This window comes from Pipra filicauda, unplaced genomic scaffold (assembly GCF_003945595.2).
Source record: "Pipra filicauda isolate LSUMZ 115617 unplaced genomic scaffold, ASM394559v2 scaffold285_size1263560_pilon, whole genome shotgun sequence".
Lineage (NCBI taxonomy): Eukaryota > Metazoa > Chordata > Aves > Passeriformes > Pipridae > Pipra > Pipra filicauda.
This window is the reverse complement of record NW_024104404.1, coordinates 100,946-128,419: the sequence shown is the minus strand read 5'-3', so window position 1 is coordinate 128,419 and position 27,474 is coordinate 100,946. Positions and strand designations below refer to the sequence as shown.

At 41.2% G+C, this 27,474-nt stretch overlaps 1 protein-coding gene across 2 annotated transcripts; it reads right to left on the bottom strand.

The window, feature by feature from the left end:
- Positions 1-200: 200 nt before the first annotated feature.
- Positions 201-27,450, bottom strand: SPPL2B (signal peptide peptidase like 2B). 2 transcript variants are annotated; one of them, XM_027724448.2, is made up of 15 exons: positions 27,298-27,446; positions 19,180-19,299; positions 16,830-17,012; positions 16,033-16,122; positions 15,567-15,706; positions 14,593-14,735; positions 13,664-13,760; positions 13,384-13,500; positions 11,869-11,950; positions 11,051-11,125; positions 10,854-10,916; positions 9,885-9,984; positions 8,978-9,055; positions 6,569-6,729; positions 201-5,575 (listed from the first exon to the last, which is right to left on the bottom strand). In XM_027724448.2, the coding sequence occupies exons 1-15, from the start codon at positions 27,343-27,345 to the stop codon at positions 5,288-5,290; spliced, it is 1,785 nt and encodes a 594-aa protein (XP_027580249.1). In that variant the 5' UTR covers positions 27,346-27,446; the 3' UTR covers positions 201-5,287. The 2 variants fall into 2 exon arrangements, with proteins under 2 accessions (XP_027580249.1, XP_027580251.1); XM_027724450.2 differs by having other exon boundaries at positions 5,277-5,575; positions 6,501-6,729; positions 27,298-27,450.
- Between the last annotated feature and the right edge of the window lie 24 nt (positions 27,451-27,474).

Sequence of the window (27,474 nt, the reverse complement as noted above, 5' to 3'; positions counted from 1 at the left end):
GGAAGGTGGCTCCAAATTATTGTAGGAGCATGAGCACCTGTAGCTCTTGTCTGCTGGACTCACCAGCACCTTCTGGGAAAACAGAACCGAGTCTGAGTTACTGCATCACATGAAGTTAAGTCCTCTACTAGTTCCTGAAATAGTGGATGACTGTGTACAGTGTACCAGTTCCCAATTCAAGAAAATCCAGTCTAGACACATTATTTATCACCCATCTCTACAGATGGCAAAATGTCATCTTTACTCCACATAATTTGAATATTTACCTGCAAAACTGGAAAAGGTGAAACCCTCATAGAAGAACACATAATTGATAAATACAGAAGATACAGAGGATCAGTGAAGAGACAGTTCTCTTAGGCCAGTGCCCATAGGAAGCTTCTGGTAGCACACAAAGCTGTCCTGTTCCGAAATGTTTCAGGATGCCAGAAGCAATTCAACAAATTAAACATTAAAAAGAAAAAAAAGTAAACAAAAGGAGTAGAAAGAGCCCTGCAGCTATCTAACATGTGCTTTCATGATGTGGTTTCCTTTCAGAGGATTTATCACCTTTAATTAGCAAAAGACCCAGTCTGTGTCACAAGATCCGAATTGTCAGTCACGGTGCTCACAGAACTCCCTGACAGCACTGGTGAGAGATAACTGAGCACTCTGTGACAAAGTTCATGCTATAACAGCATTAAATTGGTTTTCCAATTTGCAGCAGCATTTCAGATTTTGGGATATTTATCATACATGGTCTTGGGTCTTCTCTTTGGAGTAAACTCTTCCACTGCCATTCTTGTTCTGACTCTCCTCGTGCTTTCTGAGCCATCTTCAGTTTTTTCTTATCCCCCCCCTCTCCACCCTACCCAGCACCACTGGCACAGAAACCTAAACTGAAAAGCTGTTAGTGCAGCTCTGTTTTCATGCCCTGCCCCAGCTGGGAAACCACATGTGAAATTAAAATACCTAAAGATTCATTGTTCCTTGTCGCTGATGTTTTCTGGACCTTCAACCACAGTTGCCTGAAGATGCAGCCCTGACACAGATTTCCCCTTAAAACATTGTATTTGTCATGGCAAAAGGCACCATCTCTGCAGGCTTTGGATGAATGTTTAGATCTGTTGGTGTGTCTGTATTTCACACCTGTGCCAAGCATTGGCACACATTAATGCACAGTGCTGCTTAGCCAGCTTAGTCACCCAAATGTACAACAAATAACACATCAAACAATGAAACCATGCACAAAAAAGTTTTGTTCATTGATAGCCAGTGGAGCTGGCATTAAGAAGAAATATTACAGGGTTTTACGTCCTATGCAGGCTGTGTAGTGCAAGAAACCAGAAACGTGTACCCAACCACTGGGCTAAAGACAAGAACAACTGCAGGAACCTGCACTAAAACAGCTGCAGGTGAGCTTTAACTTCAAGGCAACACTGATCCCAAACACCCAATACAGGCTTTTTTAAAGAGCTGCAGGTAAATTCACAGCATCTCCCAGAGGCAGATTAATTCACTAATATCTGCAGCCACATCCTGCAAGCTCACAAGGCTGTGATTTCAGCACAGGGTTCTGGCTGGCTCTGCAGTCAAGGCCACCTTCCAGCACACTCTGAAGTCACCAGGCACTAAAGTCCACGATAATCCTGATCTCAGTCGGAGCAGGGCACAGGGGGATGGAAAAACCAAACACACAGAACTGTGCATGGCTGAAAAATACTGTCAGGCAAGACATTCCTAACAAAAGCCACACTGAGGGAAATGCTCGACCAAGACATCATGAAAAACGTTCAAGAAATTTGGAAACCAAGAGTTTTCTCAACGAAGTTTTCTATGAAACAGGTCAATAAACCTTTCAGAAAATAGGCTGTGCTGCAGATTTTCTGTTGCCTGGCACCTGTTCAAGTTCAGAGAAAACATTAAATATTTTCACAAGTGTAATTCTTACATAGGTGGATGTGCTTTTTTTTTTACTGCCAGTGGTAAAAACAATGTATTTTTGGCTCTACTTTTTTCTGTTTTGTTTTCTTTTTTAATATATTTCGGTTTAAATGGTCATAATTTGTGACAAGAAAAAATAAAATCAGTACAGTTGAAAAAGGGTTTAGGATACTTCTCCCTTATTTGTCACCCTTGGTAAAGTCTTTCAGGTTCCATTCTACCTTCAGCTGCATTTGTACAACCCTTCAGAAGGGCACAGTCCCAAACAAACACGAGGAAGGAACCTGATCCTCACTATTGTGATCCAAAGAGTTGAGGTTTTTTTATTAAAGGATTTTTTTTTGTGGGGTTGGTTGTTGTTGGGATTTGTTTGTTTGACTAAAAGAAATGCCTCCCCTGAACACATACAGGTTCTCAGGAATAAAATCCTTACTGAATTTCTAGAAAGATAAATAAAGACTTAGTATGTGAAAGACATAAACAAGAAGCCCATCAACATTACTTTTAACATTAATATTACTTTCATTACTTTAAATATTTAAACTCTAGTTTAAATATTTAAACTAGATATCCCCCAGATACACATCTAGGGGGATGTATATCTGCAATCAACAAATAAAATCAGAGTCAGCCATGTCAAACTGATATTCATATTTTCCTATACAACATTAATTTTTAAATTAAGCTGATCAGGGAGGTTTTTGAAAGACAAAAAGGTACAGCCTTGGGTTTTGATGGAAGTGATTGAACTGCCCAGGATCAAGGACTAAACAGTCACAGCCAAACTGGAGCACCAGGGTCACCTGATTTGTACAGTACTGGGATAGTCACTGTGTAAATTGTTGCCACTTCACCTGCTTTCACTGGAGATACTGCACTGAGGAGCTGTTTGGGGTTTTTCTTCATTCTTTGCATTTTGGGGAAAAAAAAAAAAAAAAAGGTCACACTTAAAAGCAGATGGAAAGTCCCCAAAAGCTGAGGTGGAGCAGGTCCTCCTGCAGACCTGCCCAGGACCCAGTGGGAACAACACAACTCTGAGATGCCCTCGAGTTCAGTGTGATCACTTCTTCCATCTGAATTGAGCTATGAACAGTCTGAGAAGCAAACTATTTCCTAATCACACAGGAGAACAAATGCTGAAATACACTTTTCAAGTAGATGATAAAACTTAATGCTTCATTATCAGGAAGCTACTGGCTTTTAAGTATGTACAAAGCCACTCCAAATGTTATGACTGAGAGACAATCAAGGCCAAAAACAATAGAACTTCAGTCAGTCTTCAACGTGCTTTCTTGTTATTTATCAGGTTCATTATTTAAATACAAGATTGTTCTCTTAGTTTAATATACATACTTACACAATGGCTTAAAAATTAAGTCATAATCCAGCTGACTGAAGTTTTCAGTAAAATTTCTCTGCTGCTTTTTATTAGTAATAACTGGATCAGATTACTGCTGGCCAAAGTAACAGTCCATTAAAGAGGAGATTGAAAACCAGAGCTCTTTAGTACCACCTTCCATTAGAGCAATTTGTAAATTAAATGTAGTTGCTGGCCCTTGGACTCAGCAAGCCTTCCAAAAACCTCAGTGGATCATCCTGTCAGACAAGGCTCGAGGCTTTAAGCAGGAGCTGGTGAAACTCTGAAGCCACAGTGTGGTTTTACAGAAAGCCACTCACATTCTAAGAATGCTACCACTGCCCACAGAAGTTATCTCCCAAAAAACACAGGGCAAACTTTTGGAAGACACAGCCAAAAAAAAAAAATTGGCTGATATTTAATAGACAAGACATGAAAAAAAAAAGCCCTTGAGCTGCAACTCAACAAGCCAACTGGAGACTTAATTTCAACAGCAATGCCTCTGATGGCATCACTGTGACAATACTTTTGTAAATGACATTTTTTGGCTCTCAAATACTCTGAAAAGCATTTCTCCCATGCAATCTGGAATCATGTTCGAGGATCCTATAACACTTCCATTTTCTGTTTCAGTTTTCATGTGAAGTGTTTGAGGCTTTCTGGAATTGCAATTTAAGTGTAGAACAGACACCTCTGATAAAGACAAATAGATGGAACAAGTAATATGCAAATCACATCATCCTTCTATGTATAAAAGTCGATGCATTAGAGACTCAAACACACAATTTCAGGAATATAAAGCAAAACCAGCTGCACCCCAAAATTTTTAAATTTGCAAATTTAAATCACAATTTAAATTCACAATGTCATGTAGCAAGACAGGCAAAATAATAGGTAAGATCCCAGGCTCATTCCAGAACCTGACAGGCCACGCTTTGCCTACTCTTGGGACAAAGACAAAACATGACTTAGGCAGCTGGTAAGTTAACTGAGCAGCAAGTAGCTTTAAATCACAACTGTCTGTAGCACCATATGTGCTCCCCTGGGAATGAAAAAAACAAACTGTTTTCACAATTATAGTCCTTGAATGAACAACAAATAGAAGCTCAAAGCCCCAAAACACATGAACTTTTACTGCTTTAACATTTTCCCAACGAAAATACTGCCTGCTTAGTACAGTGTTACTACCCATTTTCTTACCTATTTGGCTTGTATTTCATTTCTAAAACATTCTTAATATGCATTTGCTTCCAAGCAGCATTCTGTGACCAACCTTGTTTATTATCAGAGACAGCCCTTAGAGTTCACATGAATGACTAGAAAGCCTCCTGGAGCTCAACTCACCCTGCCTTTTAAACTAGACTAGTAGCCAACCCAGGTAACTAGAAGTAAAAACAAAAGTTAAGAGATGCATTTAATGCATCACGGTAGTGTAAATCCTTTCAGAGCAATGGTAATTTAACCATTCTCTGCATTTCCTGAATGTAAGTTTATACTAAAGCATTCCCTTATATCAATGGCTTTGACAAGTCAGGAGAAGCAAAGTAAAAGGTGGCAATAATAGGGAAAGTGCTAAAAAAACCCAAACAACCACGTTTCTCTCAACTAAGCATTGTAGCAGACTTGTTCAATGCTTTTCCTCCATGGTAACCTACACCATGCTACAGCAGCAAAACAACCACACAAGCACAGAGTACTGGGTAAAGAAAGACTCTTAATGCTACCCTGGCCTAATGCAAATGGAACAAATGGTCAAAGGCATCCACTAACAGAGTGATCATTGAAACCCACACATCAGAACTCCTGGAGAGCACCATATTCCAGAAGGATGTTTGAAGGGTGTAGCTGTACCGAAGCTGGAGGCAGAACATTCCTTGTTGGATTTGCTGATCAGACTCCCAGCGAGGTTCCTCAGTGAATGCAAACCCTACTGAACCAGTCCTAAATACATACTGGTTTTATATGGATATGTTTGTGAGGGAAAGTGAGGAGTTCTTATCACATCACTTATTCCAGCTGGCTTTGCTCTGCATTTAGGCATTTGCTTTCGAGGCTGTCCTTATTCCGAGCAGTTGGTTCCTCACTCTGTGCCACAGAGATTTCTGACTGGTCTGTCTTTGTGCTGGTGTCAGCCAGCTCCTCTTCAGCTGAGCTGGGGCCACGCAGCTCCTTCACGTGCAGGGTGGGGTTGGTCATCTGCTCTGTGTCTGCTGGAGGGGCTGGCACGTTGCTGTCTTTGGGAAGCTCAGGGCAGTTGACAGGGGCTATCACCACAGGAGGCTGAGGTAGGTCCTTCTGTGAATGGAAGATCACAGTCAGAATGATGGAGAGCAAGAACCAGTTATCAGAAGTGATGGTCTTACAAGATGAAGGTTAAAGGTCCATCATCTCTGTTATCATTCTCCAGCAGTGGACACATGCACACAGTTATCCTTTGGGTTTTACAGGGCACCAGGGGATTTTTTTTCTTTCCAGAAAAGTGTTTGCTTTCTGCCTGATTGTTCCTCACCAGTTTCAGATGTGCTCTGCTGATTAGGCAGCAACAGGCAAACAGCACTTTGTCCTTGGCCACTCTGGTTCTGCCCACCTTTAATGTCAGTGATAAAGAACTGGCGACTTTTCCATTACATTTTAGATGATCTCAAATATTTCTCCAACAATTAAATTCAGTTGTCTGGAGGAAACTTGTAAAGGTTATCACAAACAGTTGAATAATAAAGTAAAACTCACTGGGGTGAACCACTAGCTTAATAGATTTGGCCTTCAAGTAATTATTCAAAAACTAAAATCATGCATCATGACAGAAATTATTCCTTTCTGAGTCAAGTTAACTTTCACTTGTATCACAGTGAAACAAAGTGATAATTTACTATACTGAACTACATTTCTACCTTCATAAACAGTAGGCTATGAAAAAAATATTTCAAGGATATGTTTTATATGGTATTAAAAACCATTATATTTTATATAATATTGTAATCTTTTACAACCAGTGATACTTTCAACAGAGATCAAACAAGTAAAATCATGACAGAATCAAGAAGGACAGACAAGGTCTGCTTTACTTTTCACCAGCCAGATTCAAGTGGCCATAAACACCCTAAAAACCAGAAAAACCTCGCTGAGGCAAGAAAAAAAAAAGTACGTAAAAAAAGCAAACAACGGAGCAAAACCAAAAATCTTTGTGCTTGTGCGATAATACTGCAATACTTTACTCAACTTTAATGCTAGTTAGGTTTTTATAACATTAGTATTTCCTGAAGACACTCATATCAAACTGGTATTCACCGCAAAGCCGCTGCCCGTCCAGAACATGGCAAGTTCCCTTCTCCAAAGGGCCACTGCGAAGCTGGTGAGGAGAGTGCAGGGCACTAAGTAGAGGAGAGCAGGCTGGCCCATCTGCATCAGTGCCAAGGCAACAAAGGTCACAAGAAGGCCTATGCCATAGGCTGCAAGAAAACAAACCCAGCAAAAAAACCCAGTTATTCGGATGTAGCTTTGCTTAAGCACAACTAAATAATTAGCTAGAGGAGCATTAACTTTTTTCAAGTAATATTTTTTCAGGCCTCTTTAGAGAGAAGCATTATTTACAGAGTGGAAAACTGGAATTACTACAGTCTTCCTATTGATAATAATATGTTGTGAAGGTAGTGTGATTTGCCTAGTTCATAGTGTGTGGTTAAAGCATTACCTTAAGCAAAAATAAACAAATGAAGTATTGCACCTCATATTGTATTTATGAATTCAGCAGATATAGACAAATATTTTGACCATGATTATGTGCTTCTCTCTTGGGTTGGCTTTACTATCCTGCCACACTGCTAAAATAAAAAAACCCCAGCAAGCTGTATGTTATAATTTGTTATTACTTTCTATTTAATTTCTGCATAAATGTGGCAAAATTTATTTAGTAGAACACGAGCAGCATGGATCTCATATTGTAATTATTTTCAATTACATTTTCAAAACAATGAAGTTAATCCAACTGATTTTTATTCAAGAAAACAGGTGAAGAAAGACATTGAGGGGCTGAAGCCTGTCCAGGGAAGGGCAACGGAGCTGGGGATGGGTCTGGAGCACAACTCTGATGAGGAGCAGCTGAGGGAGCTGGGGAGGCTCAGCCTGGAGAAAAGGAGGCTCAGGAGGGACCTTCTTGCTCTGCAACTCCCTGACAGGTGGGGGTCGGGCTCTGCTCCCAGGGAACAAGTGAAAGGATGAAACAGCCTCAAGCTGTGCCAGGGGAGGTTTAGGTTGGATATTGGCCAGAATTTCCTCCCCCAAAGGGTTGTGCAGCGCTGGCACAGGCTGGCCAGGGCAACTATCACTGATAGAGTCACTATCCCTGCAGGGACTGAAAAGCTGTGTAGATGTGGCACTTGGGGACATGGTTAGTGGTGGCCCTGGCAGTGCTGGGTTAACAGCTGGACTCGATGATCTTAGAGAGCTTTTCCAACCTAAATGATTCTGTGATTAGAATACTCAATAACTCTTTACAGTTCTTGAAAATGGTTTTTTTTTTTCAGAGCACATTCTGTTACTATTGAGAGGTCCTTATATCTAGTTAAAATAATTTTTATTGTGACTTAAGTCCATTGCCTCACATCTTATCTGCACACCTGTAAGAAAAGTCTCTCTGTCCTCTCTGCAGCCTCCCATTAGGCAGTTGTGGGACAGCAACAGAATCTCTTCTTTTCTTTTTTTTGCCTTCTCTTCTTTTACAACCATGTGCTCCAGCCCTCTGCCATCTTGAAGGTCTCCACTGGATTTACTCCAGTATGTCAATGACTGTCTGGCACCAGGGATCCTGGTTAAGATTCAGTCTTAAATGACAAATTGAGAGGAATAATCATTTCTCTCATAACTGATGACTCCACCTTGCTAACTGAGCCCTTTTCAGTGCTGCAATACCACACTGCTGACTCTTTATCAATACAACATTTTCTATGGTTTTCTGCAAATGCTATAATTTTGAAAATACCAGGTAAGACAACAGTGTAAGTATGTATGAGAGGAAATGACTTGGACCATTGAAATAAAAACATCTCTCTAACCCTGCTAGGAGTCTCCATGACCTAGGTATTTTTTCCAAAGAATTTCTACAGCAGTTGTTCATGAAAATTTTTCACTACATTAATTGCAAGCATTGGAAGTCTTTGCTGGCAAAAGTATGTTGTAAGAAAGCCAAGAGGAACCTGTCAGATCCTATTCATCAGGTGTATTTACACCCATGGCATTTAACTCTGTGGATTCTACAAACTAAGGAAGAAAACTAATGTAGATATGTTATAGTCATCATAATACAATACAATTCCCTGCATCACAGCTCATGGGTCTTTAGAATACACAAAAAATTAGGAACAAAGTCAAAGGATGATATCCCTGAACCTGAATTCTCACGCACCATAAACTCAAAAGATTCATGAATCAAGAAACCAGAATGAGCAGAGGTGAGCACATGTAAAGATAGTGGAGCTGCAAGGGTTCTAGTGAGACTCTTACACATGGCAGAACAGCTCAGGAAAGCCACACCAGCTGGTTTTGTGCTGGAAGACCTAGCCTTGAAAGCACTTTGCTAAAATATTTCTGTTTAATAATAAAAGGAGAAGGGTAAAACCATGCCATGCAAGATTGAGGACATGCTTTCAAGAGGGAGCAACTCCTGTAGGTCTTGCATTCAGGTGTCACTGTGGTACATACCTATTGTGCAGGCTACAAAATAGACTCTGGATGACTGCACCTGAATATCAAATCTATGGCAATAGGCTACCAGTAAGCCTAGGAAAGGAAAGAACAGTTAAACATGCTTTCAACCTATAGTCACACACTAAGATATGCAAAATCATCAAACCAGCTAGGACCTTTTCAGAATTTTTTCCCCCAACACTTCCTTGGAACCCTGTGTTTAAACACCATGACAGCACAACTTATAAACCAGTTATATGATAGCACAAGTCCAGTCCAGCACAACAAAAGCACTCCAAGAGTAAAATTAATAGCTTCAAATACATAGATCATAGATAAAAAACATCATCTGATCCTTACTAAAAATACAGTGTTCACAACAAGATTATGTTCATTGTATTTCCCAAAATACAAGAAAATCAACAGTTGATTTCCCAGAAGAAATCTGAAAGCCAGAAGGTGTATACTTGTTTTCACCTGCAGTGATGCCAGGTGTTCTTCTACATACTATCTAAAATCAAATTTCAGAGAAGGTGGGGTAGAAACACTGAATGTAGTATCACTAACAAAATTAGGAAGGTTCGAGTGGTCAGATGTGTGTACTGAAACAATGTGCAAATGGACAAATAATTTCCTTTATCACCAGACTATTAAAGATGTTTTATAGCATAAAATCAGTTGCTAAATCAACTCTTGCAATTTCTCTATATTTGTTGACATCACTGCACGTGAAAGTGAACCATAAAATTAATTTAATTTCTTACTGAGAAGGTGAATAGTGCAGAAAAAAAAGAAAGCTCTACTCACAAATTTATCAGGTTTATAATAGTCAAATCAAACTTTCCACTTGAATCAGAAAGACAAGAGGAATAAACTAATATGACAGTGTAACAAGTAAAATTCTTAACCTGCTAAACAATACCTGGAACTAAAATGTCTCCAAATCCTAGCAGAGAAAAAGGCCTGTCACACAGAGCCAGTGGTGAGGAATTCAGTCGTGGAACCTTCAGGACCATTGGGAGCTTAGAATGAGAGAGACACATGTCTGATAAAAAGCCATTTTCTCTATACAGTGGCACCACCTTCCAGAACTTGTTCCTGTTGTACTGAAACTGCAGGCTTTGAATACAGCAAATGTATCTTTTTTTACATTCATATTACATACAATATTACTGACATCTAACAAAATGTATAAGATAGGAGTGATGAAATACACTATATTAATTTCAAAATCCTCACATGCAGTAGGGTATCAACTCTGCTTTAACTGCAGGAATGTAAAAAATTTAGGTATGCTGCTACAAGCATAAGAAATAACCATTTATACAGTTAATTCATCTGCTTGCAATAAAAGTCTCACAAGAGCAAAGACATGAATAATTTTAAAAAGCACATTTTTCAAATCACTTTAAAGATTTTTCCCTTGCCCCCCAGTTATTTATTACACAATTTATTCCTCTTTATTACACAATTTGCAATGCTGAGGCATAGTATGCCAAGGTCCATTGCAATTCTCTTTATTACAGTACATTAAAGAAACCTTTATGTTATTTTTTTCATTTCTTATATTAGTATCAAAATAATCCTATCTGCTTGTACTTTCATTATTGTTTTATACAACTCATTCTGTGGCCAAGTTTTTGTGAAGCTGAGCTAACCAGCTTCCTTAGACTGAAAGCCTTTTAAAGAAAGACAAAGGAAAACCAAAGCTGGTGTGATGAACCACTACAAGTCTGTCCTGCCCCCCCCCAGAATATTATTCCCCCCCTAAGTTCTTTTCAGACTGGCATCTCCATTTCAGCTTTCTGATCTTCAAATTTTAGAAAAGTTAGAAGTGTAATAGTTGGAAGTTAGTTTTTAGACTTTTAGATTTTCAGGCTACATGCAGTACCTTCTCATGAGTGGCAGAATCCGACGGGCCTGCAGCCACCTCCACCATTATACTCTCCCCAGTCTAAATTAAAAAGGGGAAAATTGTAAATCAGCTTTTCACTCAGCAGCTCTGGGATCATGTAGGGAACACACAGAGAAACAGGTCGTTACACTCTGCTCTCTGGGCAGCAGCCAACACAGAAGTATTTTACTTACCTTTGTTAAAAAAGGTGTGATAAATACAAAGAATACATCATACACAAAAAGAACCAGCAGGAGCAAGGTACAACCCTGAAGGAAGAGACAAGATACTTGGTATTTACACACTGTGCACTAATAAACAGCAAAGAATTAATAATCAGCAGACTGCTCAAGGAAAAAGCTAACAAAGAGTAAAACAAGTCACCCATATATTTTCCATAATTCCTGAATCTTTTAGATGGAGGAATTGGGTCTCGCATGCACCATATAAAAACAAGTAATTCTTGGGCACAAAATTACATTTTAGTCCCTAAAATTCTTTATCATGTAAAATCTGCAAATGGTGCCTTTTCAGTTTGCCAGGAAATATGAAGAAGTTCTGCAGTGGAGGATACCAGGCACAGCTTGAAACACTCTCCACCTACATGCTGCCAGTTTATACAAATTTATAGGTGAAGATACCTTGAAGCAGAGTTTGAAGAGCTGCTTAAGGGGCAACTAAATGACTAATACTGATTTTTGTCTGAGGATACTAAGTTCAGAAAGATTTGAAAAAAAACAGCAGAATGATGCATTAATTGTGTGTCAATTTGAAAACAAACAAACCAACCCCCCTCATCAAAACAAAATCCACAAATGAGTGGGTGGTGTGTGATTTACTCTACAGAACAATCACATGCCAATTATTGGTCTACATCATATTCATTACATCCCTCTTTTCCCAGCTGCATATGAATGTTAAGTGCATTTCCAAGCCAATGTACACCATTATAAGTGACTGCTCTGTTCATACATGCAAATATCCTCTCTTTACATCTGTTTAACTTTCATACCTTAAACGTAGGCAGGCGAATTGTTTTCAACATGTAAAGACAGAAAGCAATTCCTAAAGCATCTTGCAGAACCCAGGCCCACCTTAAAAAGAGGAGAGCAACAGTTTTGTGGGAAACAGTAGGAAAGGCAGACCCAGCCTGGTCCTCACTAAGGACCTGCTTGGGACAAAAAAAGAACTTTATTCAAAGTGCTTGCTCGAAATCAACGTTGTTATGGGTGTGGATTTGCAAATGGGAAGTTGTGCTTGATCAACCTGATAACCTTCCACACAGGAGTGACTGGGAGAGGAGGGAAGGTGGGTGGGACACTGTCAGTGTAGACTTCAATAAAGCTTTCTACTGAGAATCTTCCATAAGCTCCTCGTGGAGAGACTGATGAAGTATGAGCTGAATGAGCAGTGAGGTGGATTGAAAACTGGCCTAATGAGGTCACTGGATACCAAAACAGGAGGTGCTGGGGCCTCAGAACTCTTGTGTGCTGAGGCAAATCTACAGTTGGTTTTTGATGGTACTTTGCAGCACAGAAGTGCTCTTTGCTTTACTCTCCACTGTTAGGGTCAAAGAGAAGCAGGATCTGAGGTAACCCTTTCCCCTAAAATGGCTAGGGTCTAGGTGCAGGTGAGAGATTATTCTGTTGTGATCAATCCCTGTGCACTTGCTGATGGAAGTTTGTGCAGGAGATGCTCAGGCCCACTCCAGCTTTGAGGCAGAAAATGGGATTTCTTAATCCCAAATATCACAGCTTGAGATATCTCTATAGCACTTCTGTGCTCCTCAGCCTGACACTTATCTCTCTAAAAGGTGTTTCAGGGTTGATGCTTCTTGGATTTGAGTTTTGTCACTGAATGATCCACACAGAACATGGACTGCACAAGTGCAGTAATTGGCATTCAAGGCACAAGCCAGACATCTTTGGTATCATCAGCAGAAACACAAGCCAGTATTTCACTTCCAATGCTGAATCCCTGACAGAGGGACCAAGAAGATGAACACATCCTGTATATATGGGGAGACTGGAGCATCTGGGAGTGAGGTAAGAGGTAAAAAACCCCAAACCAAAACCAAACCACAACACACCATAAAATATCCACCTCTAACAAAACTGCTAAGCACATGCTACAGTTAGGTACAGCAGCAACGCTGGATGTAGAGAATTACTGACCAACACCAGACAGCTGAAAGAAACTACAGATCTCACAATCTTCCCAGCTCTTATTCTCATGAAGAAATAAGTTAGACAAGTTGTGTCCAACTTTCCATTCCCCTTCTGAGAGAGAAGCTGTCTGAAGTCAAAGAGCTCAGAACACTGACTGGGACTCAGAGAAATTAAACTTAACAAGAGGCAGTTTTCTGTAATTAAACCAACAAGAAAAAGGTGAAGTACATAAGGAACAACTAAGACTTTCTATCTGTCACTCCTAAATTCCAGATACATTTAGGCTTGTGTAGATGTCAGTTACTTATACTATAAAACATATCACAATTTTTAGCACAGAAAATAAAATGCACACTTACTGATCTTCATTTCTGAAGACTCCCCAGACCACGCTGACAGAGATACAAAACACTGCCAAGAGCAGCATCCGGACCTGGGGGCGCTTGTGAAAATAAGGCAAGTTGTTGTCTGGGATTCTGAAAACAAAGCACAGGAAAGCTACAGTTGTCTGTGTAGTTACCCTCTTTCTTTAGAAACATTTTGAAGTATGAAGCCACCTTGTAAATCCCACACCTACCAAACAGTATTTTGTTTACCTGTTAAAGTTTACCTGTTAAAAATTTAGGAGTTGCCACATACCTGCACTTTCCCAAGGGGAATCTTCTTACAAAGGGAGACAGACAACTGTAGAGACCAATTGAGGCAGCCAGGCAGAATATTCCTATAATAACATAGACTGAGAAAAAAAAAAAGTACTCAGTCCAAGTTGGATGATGCAAGAGATTCTTTTTTTCATATCCTGGCTGAATAAAGAACAGTCAATAAGCCTAAATGAGAAATAAGGCTAACATTTAAGCAGTGAAAGGTAAATTCTTGATTAGATTTATGCTCTTTGACTACCTAATTCTAGTTCCTTTCACTCAGGTGTACTTTATGCAATACCTACTTCAACAAATCAAAACCTCTGTGCTAATATTCTTAAAGTAAGTCATAAGCCTAAAAGGCAACCTATGGTAAAGTGTTTATCTTTTCTTTATACAGGAGCACTATAAGGGAACTCTTAAAATCACTCAGTAGCAAAATTAATTAATTCAGATGGGATGCACGTCCCACTACTTCCTCAGAAATATGGGGATGGCAGTTCCAGTGCATTAGGCTCTCATGGTTTTTTGTCAAACAGTTTAATAAATGATCAATAGAAATGTATCATCTTTATAAAGATAAGAAAAATTGATCCTGGATCCCATAACTTGACTTCAAATTGAACAATAATGGAGAGACAAGAATAGGTTTGAGAACACAAGAATAAAAGGTGGAAGATACTAAGTCTGTATCTACTTAATGGACTTTAATGTTTGAAAGAAGCTCTATGATCACCTAATCCAGCCTCACTAAAAGTAGAAATCTACCCAGTGGGTTTTCTTACAGGGTTTTAAATCATATTGGGATGAAGAAACATGACAGAAGACAGAAATTTCATAATTATTTTCACAGTAAAAATGCTCTTTAAACAATGACAGCCTCATGATACTGAAAATGTACCAATACAAATACAGCCTTAAGAGTACCTAAGTGGTCATAGAAGAAATAAAGCAGGACGAGCATTGAGCAGCACATCACTACAAACACACAGATCATGATTGGGGTCACATCCACTGTTTCATCATCGTGTTTCTCTGTCCCATCGTCACGTTTGTGCTTCATGTACCTCCTGAAAGAGTAACAGTGGCTACAGTGAGTACATTCCTTCTGCAACAAAATACACAGGGGTGTTGAATCTTCAGTAAGAAATATGTGAGGTTGGAAAACATGTCACAGCACCAGTGCCTGCTTTGACTCCCACTCAAGTCAGTGGAACACCACATTTTCTGTGGATGTGTGAACAACAGATATAACACAGTGCACAAACCAGTAACTGCTGCATTAGTTTATCCAGAGTGCTATTTTCATTCACCAAGAACTCAACTGGATCCTGAAAATTACCACAGAACAGTTGGTTGACTTTGGAAGAAATCCTTAAGTGAGGTTATGCCAGTGTTAGAAATAAGCATGACACAATCACCTCCTCCCCCAGCCTTACTGGGGAAAAGTAACCATAAAATTCCATTAAAAGATTCATAACAAACATAGCATATGTTAGCCACCTAATCAATTTGGTTTACATTATACCAGTAAAAGCAGGTTTGTTTTTTTTTTTTTTAACAAGATATTTTTCTGGTGGAATTTTGCAAAAGCCCAACAGGAAGCCTATTACTTGATAATTTTCTTTTTTTGAGCTTTTCAAAGGTTTGGCTTTTTGACATGGCAAAATACTAAAACACTCTACATGCAATTTATACTGTAATGATTTCCTACAGTGATCCAGTCAATAGAAGACTCAGGGCCTTTCAAACATCACACCAGTATTTTCCCATTCTGGTTACACAGACAGTCTCTAAACCTCACTAGCAGACCTGCCAGGTGATCTTCACATAACCACCATAATTTTTTTTTCCCTATGAAAAACACAAGAAAACTGACGTGCTGAATTCCAGGTACTCACTTTTTCACATCTCTGCTTCCTGCCCAGTAGCCTCCAATTGCAACAGTCCCCACAGCCATGACAAAGATAATCACCATGTTGTAGTCCAGCACAGGCTCATTTGGTGCATACATTGCCCCTTTCACTGAGCTGCCAAAACTCTGTGGAGGTAAACATGACTTGTGAAGGACATCCAAAAAGCTACCTTAGCAAAGGTTCTCTTATTTAATTTTCACTAAGCAGGCTCAGAATCAGGTTTTATTATAAACACTTAGGAGTAATCTATTGGCTCTGCTATTAGTGATATTTATTTCCAGCACCAGGCTCCATTTTGATTTTATTCCAAAGATGAGAAATAACCTCCCAAGAGATCTGCATTTTTTTCCAAACCCAATAATGCAATCTTCATGAGTACAGCTTCCTACATGAGATAATATTATCTCTTACATGAGATAACCTAAATGAGAGCATTTAGCATCAAGTTTACCTTGCCAATATCTAACATGTCAGTATAGCTGAGCAGAGCCACAGGAATATCAATCTCTTCATACTGACTCCTGTTTCCCCCAGGAGGAACCTGAAAAACAGTTCAGAGGATGTAAGAATATATTTATTTCTGCAAATACTTCTACTGCTTAAAAAGGGTTAAAACTTGCAAGTTCTGTTTCTGCCAGTTTGAAAAATGTTCTAGAAAGGAACATAATGACCGCAAAAACTCAATGGTCAAAATGTATGACTGTTCCCAGTAAAACAGAAGTCATTAAAGACTGCAACAGCAAAATGCAGCAACCAAAATTCGAGCAGTATCTTTTGCACATCAGGGTCATGGGTTTAGGGCTGATGTGTGCCTCTAGGATTGATTGTACTCAAACCTACTAATTTTATTTTCAAAACTACTAATTTTACAAAACACATGCTGGTGATGCTCCAGTTGAATCTAAAGCACCAGATTCAGTGTGGTAGTACAATAGTCAAGAAACCAACCTCCTCCTCTGATTCCAGTATTTCACATGGAATAACAGTAATACTGAGCTCCTGACTTGAATATCACATGAGCTCTGTGCAGACTCTTCCTGCTTAAGTGAGTGCCTCTTGTTGTTTCATTTATTATTCCTTCAGATGTATGATTTCCAGACATAATTATGCAATGTACACACAGGCAGAATACACACACATTATTTATTTTAAAGAGATGCATTAAATACCAGCAATGTGCACCGAAGACAAGACAATATCTAACATCAGAGGAGTATCAGCAACATAGAAAGATAAAAAGGGACTCACCAGTCTCTCTCTACTAACAATCAGCAGCCCACGAGCTCCATTTATCTGAGCAAGCCTCACTTTCTCATAGAAGGTGCAATTTCCTCGCATCACCATGGGGATTTGATTATTAAATCCCCCATCAGGTACATCAGAAGGAGAACACAAAACAGATGCTGTCTGATCCTGGAGTTGCAGAAGTGACTGAAAAAAAATCAGTTAAACACACTATATATCAGTTAAACACATCTATATATCCATAAAATTATAAAAGAAGAGCAGGAACCACAGAGTTTCTAAAGGGTAATTTAAAACTTTTAGGTAATGGAGTGATTTGAGTATTCTCAGAGAAACACAAAACAGTGCTGCCCTCTCTATTATGTTGGGTCCTGCCTTGCTTCACCTTATTGTGCAGAAGTCTACTGGTAATAAAATTTGGGTTATGATCTGCACTTGCATTTGTTTTCTTCAGCACCACTGCTGCTCTACTGCCTGCAACCAAGATGTGGGAGGAGTAAAGCAAAGTGTTAGGATTGCTGGGGTGGCAGAGTGGCAGGCTGGGATGAGGGAGGGTATGAACAGCTAGAAACTGAAACACAGGCTGGGGGAAAGTACAAATGCACAGGCAACAAAAATAAACTTCCACGTTGAAAGCTACCATATTCAGTGAGCTGAGATTTTGTATCCCAAGTACTTAAATACTGGATTCTAGGCTGCTTCTCTCACTGCTTGTGATCCACAGATATTGCAAGCCTGCCCCAATTCCTTAGTTTTAGCCCTCCTGAGACCCAAAGACATCCAGTCTGGTGTGTTTAAACAGGAACATCCCAAAGACACTTCAACATTTTAGAAGTAACACTGGCACAAATTGTTCCTTGCAAAATCTAAACAACCACCAGCATCTTTGCCCAGTTCTGTTTGCAAGTCATCTGAAAACTGAAAATTATCTATCAATACCTGAGCTGTGCTAAGAGAAGCAGGTCTCAGTCCTCACTGGAGGTGAGCTGTTAGGTTTGGGAAGTGTCAGGGTAAAGTTTTAAACTGAAAAACTGGCAGATGGAACACTCTGTGTTAGAAACCCACAGGTACATGATAAAGTACCTGTGTGACAGACTCTCTGCTTTTAGGAGGGGAAGGTAAGCACCAGGCTGTTGGTAGCTCCAGGCTTATTCAGAAAACTGCTGTCTCCAACCTGACTCCTACTTTAGAGACAGTAAAATTCTCTGCACACACTTCCTGGTTGTCCAAGTTTCAGGTAAGCTTATCACTCTATCAGAGCAGAACACAAATGCAGAGTGAGCTCAGGCTGGTGCACTGCACCACCTCAGTTAATGAATTGTACTGCTGGAGTATGGAAGGAGAAGGAGGGAGAATGTCAAAGAAGGGAAAAGCAAGAGAGAACTGAGGAAGGAAATGGAGATATGCAAGGGATCCAGCATACCCAACCCAAGTGTATGTGGAAGTGTCTCTGCAAGCTATTCTGGACTAGATTGGCTCCTGCAGAGCTACTGAAAGATATTTCCAGTGAATTTTTATGAGAGTGATTGAAACGAGATGTTTACAGTACAGTCCCCAACCCTCATAAATACAAGTCTGTCATGTAAGTGCTGCTTCATGTTATACAGTGAGGGCAAGGGCAAGAGTTTATCAGCTGGGTCTGCACAAGGCAAAGGCAGCTATTGATGTATCTGGGGACTGATCTGCAGTTGCAATAAACTCATCACAGTAATTAAGACTTGATTATACATCAATAAGGAACACCAATAATCCTGTGGGGCACTCAACTGGTAAATCGAGGAACACAATGAACCAAGTATCAGTCAACTACATCTTCCTCTATTAGTAGCTCATCAAAGTGCATTTGCTGATTTCATCACCCAGTGACAGTAACTTCTCCTCACAGAATAAAGAACTGACCCAATTGTCAGCTCACACAGATTTGGATAATGCAGCAAAAGCTTGACACAGTTTGTGACTACTTAATCTTACACTTGACAAAACTATGAATCACTAAGAAAGCACTAAAGCTCACAGTTCAGTACATTAACAAAGCCACGTGGTATCTTCTCGTATCATGTTGATATACAAAAACTCCTTTCCAACCCCAGCTATGTGTCATTTTCATTTCATTGATCACAGTGTTGGAAGATTTTTGTTTTGAACCAGTAATAGTCATTACCTCTGCCTGGAAATGAATATTGCTATCTTAGTACTGCCTAGAGTGATCTTAACGGATAAAAATATTTTCTAGGTAAGAGCAAACAAAGCAGTTGCTTCAAATTCTACTAATCCAAGTAAGAAATTACAAGTTTCCTTGAAACAAAGGCATTTTTGAGTGCATTCTTCTGTCATTACTTAGCTAGGTACTTACAGCTTTACCCAGATCATGTGGCAAATGGGCCCACTGAGAGTTGAAGAGGATACAGTAGTCTTTTCCTTTGCTGCTCCCCTTCTCTGAAAGGACATGTACCATCCCATACTCGCAGTACACCTGAAAACATAACAAAAATTTCACCGTGAGAATTTTAAGTCACATAAAATAGCAGAAGTGATGGACATAACTTGCTGTTGACTGGCCTGCTTTGTATTTCTTTAAGAAAAGATTCTACAAAGTTTCTGTATCTGTGCAAGGAGTACAGTGGAATTTGTTATCATTTCCATCATGCTTCAAAGAAAGACTTCAAGATACATTAGGCAGATTCCCCCCTACACAGCAACTGGTCAAAGAATCAAACGAAAGCTTACTGTATGTGTTTTAAAAAAACCCAACAAAAGAACCCAAAACCCTCAGCCACAAACAACACAGCCAGACTGGTGCATACATGGATATAACCAGAGCAAGGGAAAGAAGCTGGAGTACTGTGCTTGGAGTACTGTGCTCAGCTCTGGGGCTTCCAGGACACAGACCTGTTGGAGCAAGTCCAGAGCAGTCCATGGAGATGCTCCAAGGGCTGGAGCTCCTCTGCTCTGGAGCCAGGCTGGGAGAGCTGGGGGGGTTCACCTGGACAAGAGAAGGATCCAGGGAGACCTGAGAGCCCCTTCCAGGGCCTAAAGGGGTTCCAGGAGAGCTGGAGAGGGACTTGGGACAAGGGATGGAGGGACAGGACAAGGGGGAATGGCTTCCCACTGACAGAGGCAGGGTTAGATGGGATACTGGGAAGGAATTCTTTACTCTGAGGGTGGTGAGGCCCTGGCAACCTTCTCTGGTTGCCCAGACAAGCTGTGGCTGCCCCACCCCTGGAAGTGTTCAAGACCAGGGTGGATATAGCTTTGAACAGCCTGGTCTAGCCCACCCCATGTCAGGGGCCTGGGAGTAGATGATGTCTAAGGTCCTTTACCAGCCAAACTATTCTGTGATTCTATGAATAAGAGGCCTGGCCCTTAACAACTCTTGAAAGTACAGCCTAAAGCAACAATCAACTCTAGATTCACATCACACCAACACTCAACCTTGGACACCTTTGCTGTAGATGTGATAAGATCCCACAGTAGCTCTTTTTCTGTCCTAGGTAGCACATGTAGACTCTCAAATCTACATACTGCATTTATTTACTCCTGCTTCAGCGACCAGCAGTCACTGCTGTCAAAACTCCAACAATATATGCTGTAAGTACTGAAGATTACATATCTAGGATTTATAATTAGAGGCCTGTCCTGTGTCTGGCTGGAATGGAGTTAATTTTCTTCACAGCAGCTGGTATGGTGCAGTGGTTTAGATTTGTGCCCAAACCAACACTGATAACAAACTAATGTTTTAGTTATTGCTGAACACTGTGCACAGTGTCAAGGCCTTCTGTGTTTCTCACTCTGTCCCCACAGTGAATTGGAAGAGACTGGAAGAGGTCACAACCAGGTAGATGATTAAACAAAGATATTTGATGCCATAAAACGTCATGCTTGCTTTTATAAGGAGGTCAGCCACCTTTTGCATCATGTAAATGTCACAATCCTTCTGAAAAACTCCTGGAAACTGAAGTAAGAGAACATAATCCTGTAGGAATTTGGAGAAAGAGAACAAGGACTACAGAGAAAAGTAAACATATTAATATGGAGCAAATATACCAATTTTAGGCATCTTCACAGTTGTGATACACTGCTGTATGTACTCTGCTTGTTCAGCAAAGTGCTCAAACTACATCTAACTGCAAAATGTGCTGCTTTTAACTTCATTCTCATATTAATTGAGCCAAAATAATTGTAAATCCTCCCCGCCCTCGGAAGGTGTTGAAGAAACACAAAGTGTGTCATGAGGTCTGTTCTTACTGTTCTAAGGACTCTGAAACAAATCCTGCTGCCCATTTCTAAATGACAAATGGGTCCCTTGTGATGCTTCTCCCTCTGACAAGAGGCTCTTGTCCTGGCTGGAACAAGAAGGCATTCAGAGTGTCATTTTAACATCAGCCAAGTCACCATTAAGTTCTGGGGGACACTTCTGTGCTCCTCGGGGCAGCAATGCTGGGATTGCAGGCTCTGTCTTGGAAGGAGTGTCAGGCACCATCTCCACTCATTGAAAAAGTGTAAGTTAAGAACTCTTTACTTCATACAAAATACCAAACATCAGTTCCTCGGTACCGAGTCTGCTCACGTGCATTCTGTGACCACCTGCTCAGGTTTGAACCAACACCTTAAGAATTCAATTTAAGCTCTGACCAGCTGCTGCAAAAAGCTTTTAATGTTTCAGACAAAAAGACACCGAGATACAAAAGAAATGCTCAGAAAGTAGGACAAAAAAACTAACTTTTGAGGGCTTTTTTTTAAAAAATGTAATTCAATTATACAAATCCAGATCAATGCTTCTTTTTGAAGGAGAGTCTTGCTGATCTTCAATTGCTGCTTCAGAGCGTCTCAGTGCTCCTACAGAACTACTTCAATGTTCAAGTAGTGTTGTCTGGTAATAGATTATAAAAAGAGAGAGTAAATGCAAATTATAGCTGTACTTTAACTTCTCATGAGCTATTAGACAGGAAAAAACTGACCACATATTAATTGTAGCAGTCTCAAAATACTATTTTAGCCCAATGATTTGGGAATGCAGTGCTTAGGAATACCAAACACTGCTCAATGTAACTGGATTTTTCCCATTATCATTTCTGTGTTCCAAGAGCATTTCTTTCCTATTGTAAAGGGAAGGGTCTCCATTTCAATTGAGGACACTCAATAATCCTTACTAGCACTTAGCACTTTGAAGTTTGTGTTTAAACAGAAATAAAATCTCTGAAACACCTACAATAATTGACCTGGTGCTCCCCTGAACTAGTCACACACTTGGTTTCTGGTGGAACACTCACTGCCATTCATTAGTGACCCCAGGACGAGCAGAGACCAGCAGTTCACCACCAGCAGTGGGTTCAGAAACTGAAAAAAACTCAAAACAAACAAACCACCCCCCCAACTATCTTTTTCTACCATCCCCCTTTGTGTCCTACTCTCCTCTACCCACACACCCAACTCCTCCCTTTCCATTCTTCCTTGTCTTTCTCCTGTCCAACACTCAAACAAAACTGAAGTCATTGACTGAAGACATGTTTAATTGCTCTATTGCTCTGACTCAGCTTTCCCCAAGGAAATCACTTTGTGCCTACCAGAACTGATGAAACCTTGTTCTGGAGAGAAATCCCTAAGCATTGCTGCTACTAATTAGAGAGAAAGTTGTGACAGACTAGTCTGTCAACATCTAGTTTAACATTCATAAGCCAAACACACCAATGAATCAATAATTATGTAGTTACACTCTTATAAATACAACTTACACATCTGTTCCTCCAGGTAGTATCTGAGGAACAAGATACTAAAGATGACTGAAATCAGCAGCAAAGTCATGTCTTAACAAGCATGTTCAAAAATCCATTAAAAGAATCCATTGCTTAGTTCTCCCTCTTTATTTCAAACCCCACTACACAGAAGTTACCATGTACCCCTAAGGAAGCACTCAAGGTAAAAAGATGCTTTTTGGAACACTTTTAAGAACCATAGAATGGTTTGGGTTGGAAGGGACCTTTAAAGGTCACCTGGTCCAAACCCCCTGCCATGGGCAGGGACACCTTCCACAAGCCCAGGTTGCTCCAAGCCCCATCCAATCTGGACTTCAGCACTTCCAGGGATGGGGCAGCCACAGCTGCTCTGGACAACCTGTGCTAGTGTTTTACCACCCCCATTGTAAAATGGCCCTTTAACACACACAGAAGTGATGGCAAAGCAGTAAAGAAACATCACTGTAAAAATACACAGGAGGTAGAGATTTTTATATTTAGCTCTTCTGTATATAACTGATCTCTGTGAACTCATGCAGCAACTTTCCCCCTTTTTTTATAACATTAGTGTTTATTAAGTGCTCTAGAACCAATGACAGTTGTCCTGAAGCATGGGAGGTCACACTGATCAGCCAGTGCAGATCAAAAACACTTGAGCACAGTGCAAGTTCCCAAGATATTTGTGGAGAAGGGGAGACACTGTTGTGTGTATGGAGTGAGGAAACAAAAACTTCAACTACTTGCCTTGGTGGACTTTTTAACTCATATCTCTGGCATCCAATTATGGCACCTAAACCCCTTTCAACAGAAGGAAGCAGTTTAGAAAAGTAATCCATCCTTATCATCTTGGATTTGACTTTCAAGAGAAACAAGCCAGAGAGATGAAAATAGACACACACCAAAGACCAGAACAAAAAAGTGTTTCCTGCCTATTGTACAGGGTCTGACTGGGCTTAGATAAGCAAACAGAACATGGAATAGCTCAGTTTTGAATATTACGGGTACAACTTTCTCCAAAATCTTCAGGCAGTTTTGCAGGAACTAACTCCTGTAACTGAACAGCTTTATGTATTTGTGGAACAATCAACCTGTACAGTTAAAAGTTTTACATCTGTAAGATATAAACTACACATCTTTAAAACAGGAGAGTAAGCACAGGGTGTGTTGCTACATGGAGATAACCATTACTGGAACTCAGGAATAATCCCCAAATGGCACCCTGGAGACAGTAAACACTATTTTGCTTTCTGAGCTACTTAATGGATGTTCTTCAAAAGAATATTAAGGGAGTAAAAGGTTCCTAATGTGAAGTGCTCAAAACATTTTAGAAGCTATGTGGGTTTGTGTGCCAGAAGCCAAGTAAAAATCAAGCATGAAAGGAATTAAAGACAATATGAGCAGGGCTAAAAGCAGAAGAGTTTTAGAAACTCTGTGAAGAATTTAGTCCCTTGGAGAAAGTGGATTAACAGACCTCTTTACAAGGCAATTATCACTTAGAATCATAGTTCTGAAGTCTGTTAACAGCCACTACAAGTTTGCTCCCATCCACTTTGATGCTTCCAGTTTTGTTTTTATTCATGTCACTAAGTATCAGACAACAAAAGTTCAAAGCAATGCTGCTGATTCAGTGGCACGGTTGGCAACATTTATGATGATTCTTAATTCCTAGAGATCACTTCATATCCTAGATTAACCCTCCAGCAAAAAAAGTCATCTCCTGTGCAGATCCTATACAATGTTCCTACAACCCCCAAGGGCTCTTTTCCAAGTGTCTGGATGTCAAGTCCAGCCTTTTTCAAACACAGAAAAATAACAGCTGATGTTACAATAATGTGTATTATGACACTTGCTTCTTACTAGTCCTGTGGCTTAAAAAGCACATAATAGTGTATAATTAACACAAAACAAACTGTTTTCTATAAAGCTGCAACACTGAAAAAGGTTTTGACACAACTGAAACAAAGTTTCAGGGCAAAATTTAACAGGCAACCGAGTTAATCTAATGTTTGTGGCACTAGAAGGACATGCTTGTTGGCTCTGAATCTCATCAGGTCCTTCCACCGTTTATTTAATGCAGAAAAGAGCAGAACACTCCCCAGTTTTTTTGCTGTGTGAGTTTTTCAGCCATGTTGGTGAACTAATGTAGCTCAGAGACAAGCAGTGGGACTTGCAAGTTATATGATGGAAGGAGGTAGAGATGAAGAATTCAACTCACTAGTATTTCAGGAAACTGCAATATGAGTGACTGAGCCACCAACCCAGTGGCTCTGTCTTGTTTGTCCCTCCCTGCCTCTGCCCCCACACTCACCTGGATGCCCCATCCACCTCTTCCACTTTCAGTAGTTCTATGAGCTGAGTTGGCCACCTGAATCTCAGAGAGATTTGACAGATACTGGGAGTTGTGTTCCCTCAAGAAGGAAAGAATGAGCTACCCCTACTCTTAGAGCAGGTACCATGTCAGAGTTCCCAGGAGCTGGGGTCATTCTGTCCCATGAACTGCACCAATTCATCTGGAGACCAGCAACAACAGACAGTAAATCTGCACACAAAAAAACCCACTTCTTCAACAAACACTGTGCAGGGGAGAGAGCTGCATATTCATAATGCAACAATTCCAGGACAGTAAACTGCCAATCACCACCTCCATCCAGAATTTCAGGCAGTCTTTTCAACTCTCTGGACCTACATCATAGAGTACCCTGATTTAAAATAAAACCATCACCACAGTTCAATATCTGCTGAAAGCTGCTACAGTGAAGGCCAGTGAGATCCAGTACACTCCCTGCAGATCATGTTACTGTATTCATCACTAATGAAAGGCTCATGTATATGTGCTGTTTTTACAGGACAACTGAGAGGTAGCAATGCCATGAAGGAATGGGAAGTTAAATGAAATGTGAGAAGCTGAACACCAAAGTAAGATCTAAGTGCAGATTGCACTTGGATCTATGAGATCACACCCCTCTTCAGGTGTTCCCAAATGAGGACCCAGACTTGGGAGAGCAATGCTTCAGTAGCCAAGCTGTTCCTTCTCCCTAAATCAGAGTGTAGAAGCAAATGTGGACACCACCTCCTCCTGCCCCACGGAAAAACAAACAAACAAAAATTTCTAATATCCTGTTTCAAGGAGGGAGACAAAGGTACACGCCCAACAACACTAAGGCAAGAGTAAGCCATCAACAATGAGTACAGCTGGTACACAGCAAATGCACACAGCAGCTCATGAGGAGAGCTGGCAGCTCTGTCCCCAGAATGACCCTGGCCATGAGCCACAGGGGTATCACGACAGGACAAGTGCAGCAGAGCACTGCTCTCTGCCTCAGGCTGAGGGGGATGTACTACCCAAAACCATCCCAGCAAGTGCAAGCACAAGAGATGCAGAAGTACTGCACCATATGAGGTATTCAAACAAATTTTAAAGAAGCCAGCTTGGCTAACAGAAACGTACTGGCAGCACACAGAACATTAATTTTTCACTGCGGCAGCAGGGCTGTTTCAGCACCCTGGCCAGTCTGCCCAAGCTTGCTCAAGCATGTTAACACTTCCACTGCACAAGCACAGCAAATGCTTACAGAAGGGAATGTGCTGCAATGCATGGAGCTGAAGGCAAGGTCTCCAAGTCCCCACCAGTGGGCTATCTCACCTGCTGTCCTGCACTGCCACGTGCTCACCTTCTCCAAACTGCTGGATCAAACTGACTCCATCTCAATCTTTGACCCATTCCTGCATTTTATTAATTTGTGGGGCCTATGCTGGCACTACCAGTCCACGCCAAGTGTCAGTGGAGATGACAAAACGCACAGAGGAAAAAGAAAGGGATGACTAGAAAAAGATGATGAAGGAAAAAAGGGGACGATGCAGAAATAAAGAAGTTAGCTGGTAACCAAACCACACTGTAACTAAAGATCACTGGCAAGGTATCAGTATGCAGACAGATACAGAAGAGGGAAAAATCAGACTGCTGTGTTAAGATGTTACACCGATAATACTCAAGAAGACACAGTACCCTCCAAATTACCTAATAAAGATTTAAGAAGTCTAAACGACACGTTAAATGACACTTCAACATTTTCAGAGCACAAAACACCAGAACTTAAAAAACAAAAGTTACATACCGTGTAGTACAATAGCTAAAAATCCACTCTCTCCTGTATCAGGATTACATGCCTAGCTCGTCACACCCTTAAAAATTTATCCTACGAAAGTAATTAATGTTGAAGTAATGAGAATGTAAGACTCAGGACAGATTATAGGGTTGGTGGAAATCCCCCTTCTTTTCCGCTGGTGCTTCCTCAGAGCGAGCCTGTCAGCGGGGACGAGCCCAGCTCCGTCCCTGCGGCTGGGCTGGGCTGCGCTCCCCTGCCCGGGGACCCGAGGTTTGAAGAGCTACGAGCAGTACGCTGTTAACCACGGAAAGGAGAAAAAAGTCCCAGACGAGCCCAAAGACAAACAAACACTACAGATCTACAAACACCGGCAGACTGCGGCGGGCAGGGCCCGCAGCGCTCGCTCCGCCGCCTCCCTGCGGGCACGGGCCCGCTGCGGGGCCGCCCCGCCGGCCGCGGCACCTCCGGGCGCCCTGGCCGCTCCCGCCCGCCCCGAGCCCGGACACCCACCCGGACACGGGCACGGGCACGGACACCCACCCGGGTACCCCGCACAGCCCGCCCGGGCCCGCCTGTGCCCGCAGCCGCTCCCGCCCTCGGCCGGGGAGCGCCCGGCCCGGCGCAGCCACTGACCTGCGGCAGGAGGTGCAGGAGCAGCCAGAGGCGGAGCGGGGCCGCCATGCCGGGCCGCTACCGCTTTGTTCCGACCTGGCCCGGGCCGGGCCCTTCCGCACCGGGTTCTCAGAGCCCGCCCCGGACGTCCCGCCCCGCCGGCCCGAGCGGCCAACGGGCTCGGCCGGGGCGGGACGT